The 17,718-nt window shown below is 45.5% G+C and overlaps 2 protein-coding genes and 1 long non-coding RNA gene across 4 annotated transcripts in view; 1 reads left to right on the top strand and 2 right to left on the bottom strand.

The window, feature by feature from the left end:
- Positions 1–17,718, bottom strand: part of LOC146172423 (uncharacterized) — a 501,238-nt gene that overhangs the window by 112,503 nt on the left and 371,017 nt on the right. The gene's annotated exons all lie outside the window — the stretch shown is intronic.
- Positions 10,590–13,710, top strand: LOC146172435 (uncharacterized). The gene is made up of 3 exons (XM_084586071.1): positions 10,590–11,161; positions 11,988–12,195; positions 12,720–13,710. The coding sequence occupies exons 1-3, from the start codon at positions 10,634–10,636 to the stop codon at positions 13,115–13,117; spliced, it is 1,134 nt and encodes a 377-aa protein (XP_084442197.1). The 5' UTR covers positions 10,590–10,633; the 3' UTR covers positions 13,118–13,710.
- On the bottom strand, positions 13,474–15,328 carry LOC146172434 (uncharacterized). The gene is made up of 4 exons (XM_084585962.1): positions 15,298–15,328; positions 14,626–14,871; positions 13,604–13,882; positions 13,474–13,502 (listed from the first exon to the last, which is right to left on the bottom strand). Exons 1-4 carry the CDS (start codon positions 15,326–15,328, stop codon positions 13,474–13,476), a joined length of 585 nt encoding a protein of 194 aa, XP_084442088.1.

Genomic DNA, 17,718 nt, shown 5'->3' with positions numbered 1-17,718 from the left:
CATATTGTCGACCATAAACCCTGACTGCTCATTAGAGGGTGAAATTCTAAAGTTAAAGCTCAGCTACTTTGGTCATCTGATGAGAAGAGAGGAGTCGCTAGAGAAAGATTTGATGTTGGGATAGGTTGAGGGTCGCCGGAGAAGGGGTAGGCAGCGAACACGATGGTTAGATGGCATCCTCGAGCCACTGCAGATGAAGTTATGTGATATTACGAAGATAGTGAGAGACCGGAAAGCGTGGCGTGACATGGTCCATAGGGTCACGAAGAGTCGGACACGACTGAACGACTGAACTGAACTGAACTAACCATTACTATTGTTTAGTGATAGTTGACCAATAACTTGCACTTTGTGAGTACTAGTTAATGTCTGGTTAATGTTAAACACCCTTTAACTAGAAGGTGATGGTAAGTGATGGTTACGATGACCTCCAAATGCCTGGGTTCCAAAGAGCATTTGCCTAACTATTTTATTATTAGTCGTAAATTATCATGACATCTTGAAAATGCCTTAAATATTGTTCCGATATTATCCGATTGCTATTGATTAGGTATCGATTCAATGGTGATTGCCATATGCCCACATAAGGCATGCACCCGAAACGCGGACATATTTGCGTGCTACAGTATCAGGCGTTTGAGGATTTCGCCTTGATAGTGCATTAACTGGTGGCCTACCTGGTCGCTGTCAAAAGTCTGGTTATAGACCGCAATGACCTCTACCTCCTTTCAGAAAGCCACGACCGCTCTCTCCGGTTGTTGAACCTGGACAACAAGACGTGAACCACAGGGGTGGAATCCCGAGAAGCGCAAGACACTTGCCGGTCCGCGTACTCCGGTTAGCCGAGCCTGGGCCGTCCTCTGCACATAAGAATTCAATAGACAATGAACCCTGGGGGACATGCGAAGTTATGCAATACCTAGCACTTTCATTTGAAATGCAGCACATTACATGTGCAGCGGTATACAAAGGGGCTACAGCAGCAATTTTGTTTAAACTTCTTACGTACGCTGTTGCGAAAAGAGATGAAAAATTGAGGAGTAATAAATACAGATGCAAAAAAATTTCAAAAATTGATACATTTACCTCACTGATCATCATCCTCTTGAACACAACTAGTTCACCCGAACTGACGCTCTTCTGTGCGCTAAATCTTTGGGGTAGATATAAAAAAAGCGACAGTACCATTTTGTCGCTACGACCCCACCGGCTGCCCTGTGGCGCTGTTGTAAACCTTCATAGGAAGAACCAGGGCAGTTGTGGCATGTACTAATCTGTGTTTTCTTTCAAACTAGGGGCTACAAAACGAAAAGCAATACGGCCCGTCATAAAGAAGTGCAGCATAGAAACCAATTCTTCACGCCACCATTGCATGAGGAGTAATCAATGTTGATTGTAAGAATCATTATCATATTATGCAGCCCTCGCTCTGCATAACCATTTCGGTTGGTAACGTATCGGCTGTTGCTTATAATTTACTGATTCTCAGTTTGTCCCAATTTCGCGTCCTATATTGCCGGCTTTTCATTCGCAACTTGAACTTATAACTCATGTTCCTTGATGCTACCCACTGTATTTAGGATCCAGGTAGAACGAGAGGAAACAGATTACTACACGGTTTGAAAGAGCACTGTATGAAAGCATGGATATTTTTTAGTGAGTCAACAAATATTAATGAATGGTAAAATCATGTGATGCATAAAAAGCAATTGACGAAACTATTAGATGATAGACGTTCCACAGGAGCCATGTAGGATTCGAACCCTCTCCACAACATTTCGCGGCCGGTACTCTACCAACACTGAGGTACGGCTACAGCTATTGAATTGCCTGTTTGCTTTGTGGGGTTTAACGTCCCAAAGCGAATAACGCTATGAGAGGCGCCGTAGTGGAAGACGGGATATTTCGACCATCTGGTGTTCTTTAACGTGCGCTGACATTGCACAGCACACAGGCGCCTAGCTTTTCGCCTCAGTCAAAAGCGGCCGCAGAGTCCCGGGATTCAATGCCGCTTCCTTGGGCACAGTGGTCGAGCGCAGTAACCACTGAGCACCCCGGAGGGTTTTGAATGGTCTATTTTGCTTATTATTTACGTTGCGTGTAAACTATTCTTTAGAGTATTCATCGGCGGCCGCCTCGATCGTAGCTACGGAATGAGTAAGAATTGTAATTATGCATTGCTAGCTGGAGAGCCCTGCATGCGAAAGGTCCTTCATGCCTTGCATTGGTTCGAGGTACAGTTCTTATCCTAGTGAGTCTGAAGCAAACGATGTTAGCACTACTAAAATTATTGCATTTTCCCGGAAAGAGGCCAAAATTATAGATCGCGCTACAAGGTCCCCAGAATTACGCTTGGTGTCAATAGCCTGGAAAGATCGGTAGAAAGCAGCAGTAAATACTGGTCTCCTTTTTACGTTAACTAGTGGGAGACACCCCATTACAGAACGCGAGCATCAGTGTTGCATACTGGTAGCTTCCTTGAGACAACTGCGCGTTAACTGCAGGCACCTGAACGAAAGGCATCTTGAAATCACAATAGAAGAGGAAGCTCACAAGAACGATGACGGCAAATGGACAACTTCTCGCGCATTTGAGCACAATCGAAGTGTATGCGTGGGTGTGTGTGTGTCTTTGTGCCTGTGCGTGTCTGCGTGCGCATGTGTGTGTTTGTGCGTGTGTGTGTGTGTTGGTTGGTTGATTGGTTTCTGGGGTTTAATGTCCCAAAGCAACTCAGGCTATGAGAGACGCCGTAGTGGAGGACTCCGGAAATTTCGACCACCTGGGGTTCTTTAACGTGCACTGACATCGCACAGCACACGGACGCCTTGCTTTTCGCCTCCACCGAAAAGCTGCCGCCGAGGCCGGGATTCGATCCCGCGTCCTTGGGAACAGTAGTCGAGCGTCGTAACCACTGCGCCACCCCGGCGGGGTGTGCGTGCGCGTGCGTGTATGTGGCTGTGTGTATACTATAGGAAGAGTGGAAAAAGAATATCGATGGCCCGCAATTGCCTTTTGCTGGGTTCTGAACGCAACTATTTGCCTGTCACAACCAAGACTTAAAAAATGAGTGAATTTTGAAGTCATTGTTGTAATTTAGCTTCAAAATTTAGGGAGACGCTTAATCTCCGCGTTTAAGTATATGAATCAATAGCGTTTCCAACACGTAGACGATGTTTTTGTACTTTTAAATATTTCATTTTTTGTATTTTATCCCTTATAAACTGCTGGGCGATGACGTCATCGGTTATCTCGGCCGCCACTTCTTGAAATTCGGTGCGTATCAGTGTGGGTTCTTTTTTGTTCGATGTAACGCCGGGTGACAAGTTATGACGCGGTGGCGTTTCAAAGACGCAGACAATTTTTCGCTTTTTCTTCATCAGTTCTTATTGGGTAATATATTTATTTTTTAAATATATCTTCCACAAATACTTAGCATCAGCAGCCATCGCCTGTTCATTCTGGCAATTTGACACTTTAAACGCAATTATTATTTTCTTCAATTTTTGATATATATTAGCATTGACAAAGTACACGCTTAATTTTCATGATTAGCAGCATCAAGCATTGCATGTTCCTTCAGAGCCTTTTGGCATGTTCGAACGCCCTTTATACCTTTTTTTTTCATTTTTCAATTATTGCAATTACCTGATCAATTACGCACTATAAATTTTCTTAAGCAGCATTTAAAGCATTCGCGGTTCGTTGTAAACATATTGACACGTTTGTGCCGCCTTTTTTAATGTTCACTTATTAATTGGCGATTACTGCAATTTCATTACCTCGTCATCAACTATCTCACATAAACCAATCATAAATCATTAGAAGCACAAATTTCTCTGAGACGATATTGACGCAGCAGGCGAGTATTTCCGGCAAGCTGCGCCGGAAGATAATTGTGAATAGCTATAGTAATTATCATGTTTATTGTAGCTAGTGTGATGCTGAAAAACGCACCAGAGAGATTATCGGCGTCAATCTCCCGCGGTGGTCGATGGACGGACAACTGACTGCTATGCCAGGCTCGGCTACGTCCCGAGCAAGCAGACTTGGTGGCCACCGACATAGCTGTCGACAGCTCCGGCCACCACCCCCTCCGTGTACTTCGAGCATGGAGTCCTAGAGCAGGGCCGAAACTCCAGAGTCCTGGTGAATCACGGAGGTCGATAGTCGCCGGGGTGACTGCTCCGCAGAATCCACACTGTGATCCCAGTTCTTGAGCCAGGAGCCGTCGCCACGCCAACGCGGACTCAGGAGGTGCGGTGAAGGAAACCAGGCTTCCATCAAAGTACCTGGAGGAGAACAGTTCCAAGATGGCTGGTTGCTGTGAAAGAAAGCTCAGCGTAGTGCCTACGTTCGAATCACCGCATGCTGAACAAGGCACGCAGAACACGTTCGCTCGCGTATTTATACTTGGCGATCTGCGTCTTCTTCACGGCGCTCTCGCAAAGGACAATGCGAGCCAGACATTCGGCACAAATACGAGCATCCAGTTACGAATGATTTCTATTGAGGCAATAAACACTGCATAAATCAGGAAATGTTACTTTACAAAGATGCCAAAGTACCAAAGCAATCCGTTTAACGCAGATGCCTTACCACGCTTTATTTTCTTCGCGTTAGAGGCCAATAGTGCTGAGACATGCCTACAAAATCAAAGGACTTGTTTATTTCTTCAATACTTTGCTCTCGCGCCCTCAAGAAACGGCGTATAACTTCGCGGTTGGAATATTCGTACTGCAGTAAACGTAATGCCTAGGATCTGCGAGCAGAGCATTTGAGAGCAAAAAGGAGAGAAAAAAACTTACTTTAGGTGGGCAAAAGCTCTTTGAGAGCAGAGCATTGAGCACACACATTATTTTCCCGACTACTTAGGGGGCCGAGAAAATATTTTAAGGGATAAATTAAATATATCTAGTGAATAAATATACCACAATGGAACCAACAGGAGTGAATATTTCAAAAGCAAAGCTCCTGGTCGTTATTTAATTTTAATCTCGATCCATTCATCATCATCATCATCATCATCATCATCATCATCATCATCAGCCTGATTATACCCACTGCAGGGCGAAGGCCTCTCACATATTTCTCCACTAAACCCGGTTCTGTGCTAGCTGCATCCACTTGACCCCTGCGAACTTCTTAATCTCATCCGCCCACCTAACTTTCTGCCGCCCCCTGCTACGCTTTCCTTCCCTTGGAGTCCAGTATGTTACCCTCAGCGACCATCGGTTATCCTCTCTTCGCACTACATGTCCTGCCCATGTCCATTTCTTCTTCTTAATTTCCACTAGAATGACGGTAACTTCAGTTATTTCTCTGATCCACTCTGCACGCTTTCTATCTCTTAATGTTACCCCTACCATTTTTCGTTCCATAGCCCTCTGGGTTGTCCTCAACTTAAGAACTCTCTTGGTTAGCCTCCACGTTTCAGCCCCATAGGTGAGTACAGGCAAGATGCAACTGTTGTATACTTTCCTCTTGAGCGATACCGGTAAGCTGCTAGTCATAATCTGCGAGTGCTTGCCAAATGCGCTCCATCCCAATCTTATTCTTCGTGTTATTTCCTTTTCATGGTCCGGATCTGCGGTTACTACCTGTCCTAAGTAGACATTTTGGCCTACTACTTCCAGTATTTCGCTACCTAATGTAAACTGATGTTCCTTCCCGAGGCAGTTGAACATTACCTTAGTCTTTTGCATATTGATTTTCAAGCCTACCTTTCTACGTTTCCTGTCAAGGTCATCAATCATTATTTGCAGTTCATCCCCAGAATTCCTTAGCAAGGCAATGTCATCAGCAAATCGCAGATTGCTGAGGTAATCTCCATCTACCCTTATCCCTAACTGCTACCATTCCAAGTCTCTGAATACTTCCTCTAAACAAGCTGTGAATAGTACTGGGGAGATTGTGTCTCCTTGCCTAACACCTTTCTTTATGGGAATTTTGTTACTTTCTTTATGCAGAACTATGGTCGCTGTGCAGCCACTATATATATCTTCCAGCACTTTCACGTACGGCTCGTCTACCCCCTGATTTCGCAATGCCTGGATCACCGCCGAGGTTTCAACTGAGTCAAATGCTTTTTCGTAATCAATGAATGCTATGTATAAGCGCTGGTTATATTCCGAGCATTTTTCTATCACCTGATTGATGGTATGGATATGATCGATAGTAGAGTACCGTTTCCGAAACCTTGCTTGATCCTTTGCTTTATTGTAGTCTATGGTTGTCCTGATTCTATTAGCGATTATCTAAGTAAATACCTTATATGTAACAGACAGTAAGCTGATTGGTCTGTAATTTTTAATGTCCTTAGAGTCCCCTTTCTTGTGAATGAGGATAATGTTTGCATTCTTCCATGGTTCCGGTACCGTCGATAACACCAGACACTGCGAATACAGGTTGGCCAGTTTTTCTAGAACGATATCCCCCCCGTCCTTCAGCAAATCTGTAGTTATCTGATCCTCTCAAGCTGATTTCCCCTTTTTCATAGTTTCTAGTGCTTTCTTGGCCTCGTCCTTCGTCACTGGTAGAACGTCGGACTGTTTTTCCCTACCGCCAATCTCATTACTGTCCTGACTACTTTGGATACTGTAGAGATCTCTATACAACTCCTCGGCGACTTTCACTATCTTGTCCATATTAGTGATGACGTTGCCCGCCCTGTCCCTCATCGCATACATCTGGTTTTTGCCTATGCCCAATTTCTTCTTTACCGCTTTAAGGCTTCCCTCGTTCTTTACAGCATGCTCAATTTTATCCATGTTATACTTCCTTATATCGGCCACCTTGCGCCTATTGATTAGCTTTGATATCTCGGCCAATTCGATCTGGTCTATTGGATTGGAAGCTTTCGTACTCTGGCGTTTCTTAATCAAATCTTTCGTCTCCTTAGACAGCTTACCGGTATCCTCTCTAACTATCCTACCGCCTACTTCTACTGCGCACTCAGTAATGATATCTCTGAAATTATGGTTCCTTGCCTCTAGGGTAATGTCGCCATCCTCAGTTAGAGCTGAATACCTATTCTGTAGCGAGATCCTGAACTCTTCTGCCCTCCCCCTCACCGCTAATTCGTTGATGGGCTTCTTTCTTACTAATCTATTCCGTTCCTTCTTCAGATTTAGGCTAATTCGGGACCTCACCATCCTGTGGTCACTGCATCGCACTTTCCCGATTACCTCTACATCCTGCACAATGGCGGGGGTTGAACACATTATGAAGTCGATTTCGTTTTTAGTATCTCCGTTAGGAGTTTTCCATGTCCATTTCCGGTTCTTCCGTTTGCTGAAGAAGGTATTCATGATTCGTAAGTTATTGCGCTCTGCAAACTCCACTATTAACTCCCCCTGCTATTCCTAGAACCAATACCATACTCACCTGCTGCCTTGTCTCCTGCCTGTTTTTTCCCTACCTTGGCATTGAAGTCGCCCATTAGTACAGTATACTGCGTCTTTACTTTTCGCATTGCCGATTCTACATCTTCATAGAAGCTTTCAACTATCAATCGTCATAACTACATGTAGGTGCATTGGCCTGTACAACCTTCAGTTTATACCGCTTATTAGGCCTAATTACGATGCCTGCAACCCTCTCATTAATACCATAGAATTCATCTATATTACCCGCTATATACATATTGACAAGGAAACCTACTCCGAGTTGTCGCCTCTGTGGTAAACCTCGATAACACGGTAGATGCCCATCCTTCAGTACAGTATATGCCTCATTCGGCCTTCTAGCCTCACTACGCCCTATGATATCCCATTTCATGCCCTCTAGTTCCTCTAACAGCACTGCTAAGCTAGATTCACTAGCTAGGGTTCTAACGTTAAACGTTGCCAGGGTCATTTTCCAATGGCGGCCTGTCCAGCGGAGCCAGGCTTTCTTAGCACCCCCTGCTGCGTCACAGGTCTGACGCAGGCCGTGGTCAGTTGTTCCGCAGCCGCTGGTGACTGAGGGCCGGGGTTTTATGGAGCTTATCATAGGAGGTTGTGGCCAATTACTGCACCAGGGTGGTCAACTCCTGTTCTGGTGAGGGAGTGCGTTTTCGGAGGTGTTCACCGGCATCAGGTCGCACCCTAAACCTGTGTATGCAATTCCATCGAAACACGGATTATTTTTTTTTTCATCCGGTGGATAATTGCGCGGCACCGGAATTTGAACCCCGGTCCTCTTGCATGCGAGGCGGATGTTCTACCGCTACGCCACCGCATTCACCCGTCCATTACACATTATTTATGTTTATCTTCTGACAAACGACGCGCTATCAATCTTAACGGTGTTTTTTTTCTGTTGCCTATATGTATGCTGCCGCAGTGATGAAAAATGCAGAAACAGCGCAAGCACGCTGCGCTGTTTACATGCTGTAGCATGTGACACGAAACACCACATCCAAGTCTTTGCGCGCCTGAGCCACTGAGCTGCGATGCGCGGCAGCGGAGAATGCGCTGACGCTCCACGGAGCACTGCCATGTTGAGCCTTGTTCGCACATATTTCGCACGCTTCTATACCTCGTGGGATCCGGCAGGGTGGAATGTTCGACTTTTCTTGATGGATGGTTGGCGAAATGAAACCGGTTTCGGGGGAGGGATCCTTTCGTGTTGTCCAACGTCTGTTCGCCGATCGGTGACGGCGCCAACACTCCTTTGAAATGTCACGAACACAATGCAGACCCAAAGAAGTTCGAGGCGCAGGTTCTGGTTATTTTGGTAAACCAGCAAAGAAGGCCAGGTCTTCAATTTCACATCCGTAGCTGCTAAAAATTTCCTCGATGCACCGGCGCTCTTGAGGGTGACGGTCCACACGTCATTTATTTGACCTAAAGCGGGCAGCTCGGGGGCGCATCAAGGGAAAGCATAGCATTAGCATCCTGAAATCTTCGACGCCATATGGTCTTTCCTTCCGGTCCACTTGCATAACCACTGTGTTGTTCAGCTCCACTCGTCTTTTTGGCAAACTTGGCAGTATAACATGGCAGCCTTCAATAACGGCGGAGCACTAGATATGGTCTATAGGGTCACGAAGAGTCGGACACGACTGAACGACTGAACTGAACTGACTAGATAACACATCCGTACGCTGCGGTGGCCGGAAGTGGAATCCTTTCCACTTGGAATCTCTGGCCTATCGCGAATTCGTAAACTGTTTCTAATCCTCACGTCTGCCATACGCATCCGTTGATCCACAAGAATGTGTACCGGAATATACGCTTAAACATGGCACAGAAATGCCCTCTGGTGACTCTCGCTACAATCGAGAGTCCTTGTTTCATAAAATGAACCTTGTAGGACATTTTTCTTTACTTTGTGAGGCTCTTTACATACTTTACTGCGCATACTGATTTGTATTTTATTTCCTTTGTGATTTCCAGGACGTATATTATTCGTACGTTTTGATCGTTTTTTCATGCACTGAATCTGCGCTTGTCACACTCAACAGAAAAAAATACGAGAGATTTGCTGATTGGCCTCTTGAGGCCTTAATGCTCCTTAGACGAGTTCTTTTTAGACATTCGAAAGCGCGATTGTCCCTGGCGGTGTCTTGCATGCATTTAGAATATCGAACGCTCTCGGAGCATGCTCGGCGAAGACCGATTCCATGGTATACGTGCTGAGCGTCCTTGACATATCTTGCTCTCGCGAGGAGATCCATGTCACCCTCCCTAGCAGCACTGCCTGCCCTGCGCTGCAATTCGATCTCTCCTCTAAAGACTATATGAGACAGAAGGTCACATGACACGTGGACTATTGAGGGGTACCAGCGCATTTCCCTCCAATAGCGAACAGGGGCAATGTTAGAAAGTTTACGAAATAACCAACAATCGTATGCCAGCGCGAGAAATAATTTACACGGGCCGTACAATACAAAATATAGTAATGTTGGCGGAGACCAACCGGCCAAACAGGTTACGTAGTAGGTTGGCTAAAAACATCATTATTTAGATACTGAATTATTAAAGTGTAGCGCTTAATGTCAAATAGAGATACGTAGCTGCCTTTTGTTAATCGTCTCACCACAATTGAGAATTACAAAAAATGAAGGCCTCGGCACAAGAGCAAACAATATTGGTCATCTTTCGCATATTTCTAACATTGCATGTCCTTAGAATTCTACGCGCTTTCTACCACCCAACAGAACGCGGCAGTGCGCACCTTACGTCTCTAGTGACTTCCTTTATTCTGTAGTCGTTTACATTGTATTTATTTTGTAGTCTGGAGCAGCAAGCAGTGGATTGCTCCACACCGCGTTTAGAGGCCTGGCTAGCCTAACGCGAGAGAAACAGACAACACAACGTACCAAGCTATTAGACAGTTTTAGTTTCACGTGCGTACAGAGTTACGTACGCAAACGTGAGAAGTCTACGTGCGCTTCGCGCATTTCGCCAGGACTACTTTTAGTTTCACGTACGTGGCGTACGTGAAGGAAAATGTATGGACCTTTCATACAAGCCTCGAAAAACTGCGCGTACATGTTATGCCGCGCCATCTAGTGCAGATGAAAACAACTAATTTTGTTTAGTCGAGCTGCCTTCAGCCGAGCCACGCTGCGGCCGTAGCCAAGAGTCGGTCGAATTGGAAATTGCTGTTCTCAACGTCGTTCTACAGTGAACAATTAGCTGTTCGCGCTATGCCTTCGAGTATTTTGTGCAATCATCAGGTCGTGTCGCGATTGACATGGGATGAAATTGACTACCTGTTGACGAGAAGGGACCGATGGCTTCTGAAAGCAGAGTATACACTCGATGACATCGAGTATGATTTGAGGCGCCGGAGGGAACACGAACTCGTCAAGTATCGTTCCCGCTTCGGACTGCTCGATATTGATAGCATTGACAGTACTCTGTTCAGACAGCAGTTTAGATTCCGCAAAGAAGATCTGCATGATCTAGTCAGAGCTTTGCGCCTGCCAGATCAGTTTGTAAGCGCACAGAAAGTGACCGTGCCAGGTAGCGATGCAATGTGCCTTCTGCTCCGACGCCTTGCATACCCGAACAGGTGGTGTGACTTGCAGGAACTATTTGGGCTGCACACATCTGTTATGTCCTCCGTCGCGTCACAAGTAATCAGCCACATTACCACGACGTTTGCACATTTGCTGAGTGACTGCAATAATCATCAGTGGCTGGCTCCTTCCTGCCTCAGGGAACTCGCAGACGTAAGTCATGTTTTTGCTCGGACAGTACTACACGCACAGATAAGATAAAGATCGTTTCCCACGAAACTTAACACGATAAAAATCAGGGAATCGAAGCAGCACGTATTTGACACAAAAAATTTGGCTTCATTCTACCCCCCCCCCCCCCCCCTCCCCGAAAACTGCCCCGAGAACTGCAAACAGGAGGCAGTGAAATTACACACGCACATTCGAAAAAAAAAACATTAAAATATTTTTGTTGCCTCTCTGACAGTGTTCATTTCTGGCGATAGAATAAAGCCGGAGAAATTTTTGCTGAGGTTCTAGTCAGACGAACTAAGCATTCCAGCGCCAAGGCAGCATGTGTTCAATACAAATGAAGTTCAGGCTGTCATGTGTTCAATACAAATTAAGTTCAGGCTGTCAATTAGCTTACTCCCCCCTTCGTTCAGTAACCTGTGCAGCAATCATTCATGTGTAGGACTCTAATGTGAATCGCGCAGAATGAAATGAAATGGTACCTAAATACATTCCTGCATAAGCCCAGTACCTGCAAATGAGCACCCACCCACAAACCTTTTAACTCCCTTATTGCAAATGATGCTTCTGCAAACTTGCCTGAGCACTAACTTCTGATCAAAATTGTATGACCGCGCTAAAGAGATATACAAGCGATATCTAGAACTCCCCTGTGAAAATTATTTGACATGTAGTTATTCCGTTAAAGGTATGTTATCTCAAGAATGGTGCAATACATGCAGTTATAACTTGGCTAAGGACTTATGGAGCATTCCCTTCATTGAACAGCTGTTTTTGCTGCTTCTTATGCTATGTTTTCTATTTTCAGGCCGTAAAAAGCAAAGGTGCCCCACTGCCCAATTGCTGGGCCTTTATTGACGGGACGGCTCGGCCTATATGTCGGCCTAAAAGAAACCAGCAGGCATATTTTTCGGGGAACAAGAGAGTACACTGTGTGAAATATCAATCACTTATGTGCCCCAATGGCATTGTGTGCCAGTTGGATGGGGCATACCCTGGAAGACGACATGTTGCAGGTTAGTTCGTCTGTCAAGAGCACGAAAGGAACAGTTCACACTATTCTGCTTTAGCATCAAGGTTAATGGTCAATGCAGGAGCATTCCTGCTGGTGCAGCATGTACAACAGACAAGGGAAAGGGACATGCAGCATTATGCTGCCTTTTATTCACCTCGTCACACTAACTTGAGCTCTGCTATTTTCAATTGCACACATTCCTTTCCTTTTATCCTATAGCTTGCTTTTAGGAAAATGCAACTGTAGTTTCTTCTTGCATCCTTAGATTCTTAAAAGGATACATTATAAATAAAATTGAAATTGTTTAGCCCTTCACTACCTCTAACAGGCATATACTATCTGCGTTTTGTACACCACAGCCTTGACAGCCTTGGCCGCTCATGTGCCATATCTATCACAGTGGCTCTTCAGAAGCCGAGATTAGGTAATCTTGAGAAAATATTGAATGGATTTAGCTGTTACTCTGGCTCAGTGAAATTATGTTCAGTGATTGATGATTGTTCGGTATTTCAATTGTGTGTGCAGGGAACCTTCAGGACAGCAAATTGTATGACAAACTGGAGAGGCTGGTAGGAGGACACAATTATGTCATCTATGGCGACCCAGCATACCCGCTGAAGCCGCTTCTGATGAAACCATACGGTGGAAACTCTTCGACACCTGCACAGCTAGCGTTCAACAGCGGCATGAGCCGTGTGCGACAGGCTGTGGAATGGGGCTTCGGAAAAGTGGTGGCAGAATTCGCATTTTTGGACTTCAAAAAAAATCAGAAACTGCTTCGACAACAAGTTGCACAAATGTACAAGACAGGGACAATTCTTGCCAACTGCCATACATGCTTGTATGGCAGCCAGGAGTCAGACTATTTTGCTTTGAGCCCACCTTCTTTGCATGAGTATTTGAACTGTCGTCGCACATGCTAAAGGTTCTTCCACGCCATTGTAAAGCAGTCTAAAGAGTGTACTCATTTCTGTTAAATGTGACTCAGCTATACCTTGTACAACAGCTATGTGCACTTGCGCACTGCCATTGTTAAGATTCGTTCATTGCCTTTCTACATGTGATTGGTTGGATATCTGTACAGGCATGTTTTAATTGTTAAGCTTGTAATTGAATTCAAATTGTCTGGAAAACCTTGCTTCAAACCTCTCCTTGGTTCCAATATTTTTTTCTCTACTTGGTTATGGTGTGACTGACAGTCATGCCCTGCTACACATAGTTGGTACAATAAACTGAATCCTAAGGTGGAATGAATGCTCATATTCCTTTTTCACCTCTGCTACAGCTGCAGTGGGAACTTCAACAGCCCTTTTATTTATTCATTTTCAACATGTTTTCCATGTTAGTCATTTTGTTCAGGAGGTTTTCCATGACTGCGAGAAAAGTTTGCTGTTGCGTTGCATACATACGGCGCTCTTCTGCCTTCTCACGCCTTTCCTCAGCACGATCTTGAGCATGGAACCGCCTCTCTTCTGCTTTGGCTTCAGCCTTCTGCTTGAGTTCTTCTTCCCTAAGGTGCAATTCCTTCAAGGTTCTCTCCTTCTCCCAGGCAAGAGGCTGTTCTTCCATGGCAATGCGTCTTGATTCAATAAGGAAGTCTTTTTCTTTCATATATTCTTCATGCCTCATTCTTTTTTGCAGGAACTCGTAGTCCGCCTGCTCCTGCCTTGCAGCTTGAGTTCTTTTTCCTGTGGGGTACAACAATGCGTCCAAAACTGCAGCCTCAGTAACAATGCATAAAAGCAACCACACCTCTCTATAAGCAAAAGTGGATGCATACAGCGGTTTATTATGATTGTGCGTGGCACTGGAAGCAGTGTGGTCTTTTTTTTTTCAATGCATCAATGGGAACTGGCAAGAGCACTTGACACGTTTAGCTGAAATAAATTAAAATTACTTTAATTCAGGTAATTTTAATTTCTTCCAGCTAAACGCGTCAAATGTCCTTGCCTAGTTCCCATTGATGCATTGAAAAAAAAAAGACTACACTGCTTCCAGTGCCACACACAATCATAAAACCGCTTTTCGCATCCACTTTTGCTTATATAGAGGTAAGCATAATGCGGAATAATGCTGAGTTATGATTTTGCATGCCATCAGGAACATTCTATGCTTAACCACAATATTCAGCAGAATTGGGGTTATGAATGTGGACAAAAATAAGATGCACTCTTACGTGCCAACAGAGCGATGGAATTGGACTCATAACTCAGACCTTCTACTCTTGATCGTCGATTGCCAAAAATGTATTCGTCACAGTGCTTAATGATTATTCTCTCGTAATCTCCTGTTGCTAGACCAATTTAGAAGGTCCTTTTGTTTGCCTTTGAAAAAATGGCTGCTCTCAACATCCTCTTAATGGAAGCAGAAAACAGCCGTGAAATAGGACTGACTGAAAAATTGCAGCTGTCTAATTGGGAAAGTGACTTACCTGTGCTGCGTATGGGCTCGCTCCTAGCTGGAGGCGGCATGTCCACGTCGTCCTCCACTGCCTGCCGTGACGCAGGCGTTGATGGGCGGCTAGTGCTTGCCAGTGAAGGCGCCGGGCTGGGTTCAAAGGAACCACCACTGTCTGCGTCGAGCTCAGGCAGTGGCGGAAGTTCCTCCGGGACGGAGTCGTCTTCGATGCAGTTCATAATTTCTTCAAACAACTGGCTCGCTGTGGGGCTGCTAGTACCTGAAGTTGTACCATTGAAAACAGGAATCCCAATTCAGGTGTGTTGAAATCCAAGGCTTCGAAATAAAATTCAATGCCACAAAAGTGTGATGACATATACTAACATTCTGTGTCTAAGCCGGCAGAACTGTCAAGCCTTGCCCGAGCGTACGCCTCCGCTGCGGAATCCCTTGCTGCCGGCGCTGAACTTTTCGTACCAGCGGATGCTCTTCGGCCGCTAGTTTTTGCGTGAACTTTTTTTAATTGTTTAATTTTGTAGCCGTTCTCTTTAGCTATAGTCAAAATTTCTTCAAGCAGCGGGTCCTGCTCCGAGTAATCCTCCTCGGTTCCGGACCTAAGAGGTGCCAATGAAAACAAGCTGTTGTACTGGCGTTTCCTTTCCACATATCGTGCTGCGCATTGAAGTGAAATGACAAATTGACTCACTTGCGAATGCTTCTTCTATCTTTCTGGGCATGCTGCGAGAGCAGTAGATCTGTCCGCTCCCGTACAGTGCGGGCAGTGAAGGCTTTGTTTTTTGCCTCTGACAGGCGCACACTTATATGCGTCCACCGCACTGCGTGTCGCATGCAGTCTTCGAATGGATTACACTCTCTCACGTCGCGAAGCATGTCCAGATCGTCGCTTTTGGAAAAGCGAATTCGCTGGGCAACAGAACTAACAGAACTCATGCTTATAGCTTCACAACTTCACAACGCACTACAAAGGATTGGCTCTGGTTGGCTGCCGGCTTGCATCTGGCACTCTAGCCACTTCTCGCTCAACTCTGGTCTGGCGTGATCTCACGAGATCGTTGCTATGACGACGACAAACGCTTCTGCGTCAGGCTTAACAGCTGAAAAATCGTCCTTCTATCTAAAAAGAAAAGGCTATTTGTCATTTGAAACTTTACGCGAGGGTAAGATTGGATAAGCTGAAAGCGAATACAACAGTTTAGAACACGATATCACGCCGAGGAATTAGCGGCGAAGCTGTTATTGCTGTGAAGCGAGCGGGCAGGGCGTCGCCATGTTGTCAACTCTACGTACGCCAGCAACGTGAAGACGCCAACGTGAAAATCCGAATCTCACGTACGTCCGTAAAACTCCCGCAGACTCTTCACGTTCTGCGCATGCGCACTGGTCACACGTAGGCGCTTCACGTACGTAAAGCTCCCACGTACGAACTAAAACTCCGTGACAGCAGCACCCGCTCTTTCTGTTGCGACCGTTGCATTCGTATCCTTTTGGACGTTGCGGCTGTTCGCAGATGTATGACAGTTGCACCGCAAGCCTATTAAATTCATACGTAGAAAGTTTTGCGATGTCTTAAGCGCAGTAGTGTCTGCCTAAACGCTCGTAAGTGTCTCTTTAATAGCGGTAAGCTTGCCCCGGTACTCCACTATCGATCATATCCATACCATCAACCAGGTGATAGAAAAATGCTCAGAATATAACCAGCCCTTATACATAGCATTCATTGATTACGAAAACGCATTTGACTCAGTTGAAACCTCGGCGGTGATGCAGGCATTGCGAAATCAGGGGGTAGACGAGCCGTACGTGAAAGTTTTGGAAGATATATATAGTGGCTGCACAGCAGCCATAGTTCTGCATAAAATAAGTAACAAAATTCCCATAAAGTAAGGAGTTAGGCAAGGAGACACAATTTCCCCAGTACTATTCACAGCTTGCTTATAGGAAGTATCTAGTGACTTGGAATGGGAGCAGTTAGGGATAAGGGTAGATGGAGACTACCTCAGCAATCTGCGATTTGCTGATGACATTGCCTTGCTAAGCAACTCGGGGAATGAACAGCAAATAGTGATTGATGACCTGGACAGGAAACGTAGAAAGGTAGGCTTGAAAATCAATATGCAGAAGACTAAGGTAATGTTCAACAGCCTCGGGAAGGAACAGCAGTTTACATTAGGTAGCCAAGTACAGGAAGTAGTAGGCGAATACGTCTACTTAAGACAGGTAGTAACCGCAGATCCGGACCCTGAAAAGGAAATAACAAGAAGAATAAGATTGGGATGGAGCGCATTTGGCAAGCACTCGCAGATTATGACTAGCAGCTTACCGGTATCGCTCAAGAGGAAAGTATACAACAGTTGCATCTTGCCTGTACTCACCTATGGGGCTGAAACATGGAGGCTAACCAAGAGGGTCCTACTTAAGTTCAGGACAACTCAGAGGGCTATGGAACGAAAAACGGTAGGGCTATAACATTACAGATAGGAAGCGTGCACAGTGGGTCAGAGAAATAACTCAAGTTACCGACATTCTAGCGCAAATTAAGAGGAAGAAATGTACTTGGGCAGGACATGTAGTGCGAAGAGAGGAGAACCGATGGTCGCTTAGGGTAACAAACTGGATTCCAAGGGAAGGAACGCGTAGCAGAGGGCGGCAGAAAGTTACGTGGGCGGATGAGGTGAAGTTCGCAGGGGTCAAGTGGATTCAGCTAGCACAGAACCGGGTTAAGTGGAGAAATATGGGAGAGGCCTTCGTCCTGCAGTAGGTATAGTCAGGCTGAGGATGATGATGATAATGATGATGATGAAGAAGCTAGCCTCAGGTGACGCAGTCGCCTGCTCGCTTGTGTGTTATCAGGGGAAACTCTACGCAGGTGGCAGAAGTAGTATAGTGGCATCGCATTGTGGTATAGTGATGCACCAAAAAGTAGGAAATAATAAAAGTGAATCGTCACCGCCGGCCACAGGGGAAAGCACTTCAGTGGGCTTTTAAAGAACTACTTGCGCTTACTCGGCCCTTGGACGCCGGCTGGGCATACAACTGGTAATGCGCCGGTGTATATGCCATCCCAAATACGAAGTAAGCTTCTGTCTTGCAGAAGCAGTAACAGTGC

This window comes from Amblyomma maculatum, unplaced genomic scaffold, assembly GCF_055883805.1.
Source record: "Amblyomma maculatum isolate TAMU_Amacu unplaced genomic scaffold, ASM5588380v1 scaffold_13, whole genome shotgun sequence".
NCBI lineage: Eukaryota > Metazoa > Arthropoda > Arachnida > Ixodida > Ixodidae > Amblyomma > Amblyomma maculatum.
Note: the sequence above shows the minus strand (reverse complement) of the source record. Positions and strands in the feature narration are given on the sequence as shown.

Excerpts from the sequence above, each read along its gene's own strand:
- LOC146172435 (XM_084586071.1), top strand. The coding sequence starts at position 10,634 with ATGCCTTCGAGTATTTTGTGCAATCATCAGGTCGTGTCGCGATTGACA. Across the intron at positions 11,162-11,987 it reads GCCTCAGGGAACTCGCAGAC|GCCGTAAAAAGCAAAGGTGC; the intron begins GTAAGTCATGTT and ends TTCTATTTTCAG. Across the intron at positions 12,196-12,719 it reads TGGAAGACGACATGTTGCAG|GGAACCTTCAGGACAGCAAA; the intron begins GTTAGTTCGTCT and ends TTGTGTGTGCAG.
- LOC146172434 (XM_084585962.1), bottom strand. The coding sequence starts at position 15,328 with ATGCCCAGAAAGATAGAAGAAGCATTCGCAA. Across the intron at positions 13,883-14,625 it reads CGAGCCCATACGCAGCACAG|GAAAAAGAACTCAAGCTGCA; the intron begins GTAAGTCACTTT and ends TGTACCCCACAG. Across the intron at positions 13,503-13,603 it reads TGAGAAGGCAGAAGAGCGCC|GGCTGTTGAAGTTCCCACTG; the intron begins GTATGTATGCAA and ends AATAAATAAAAG.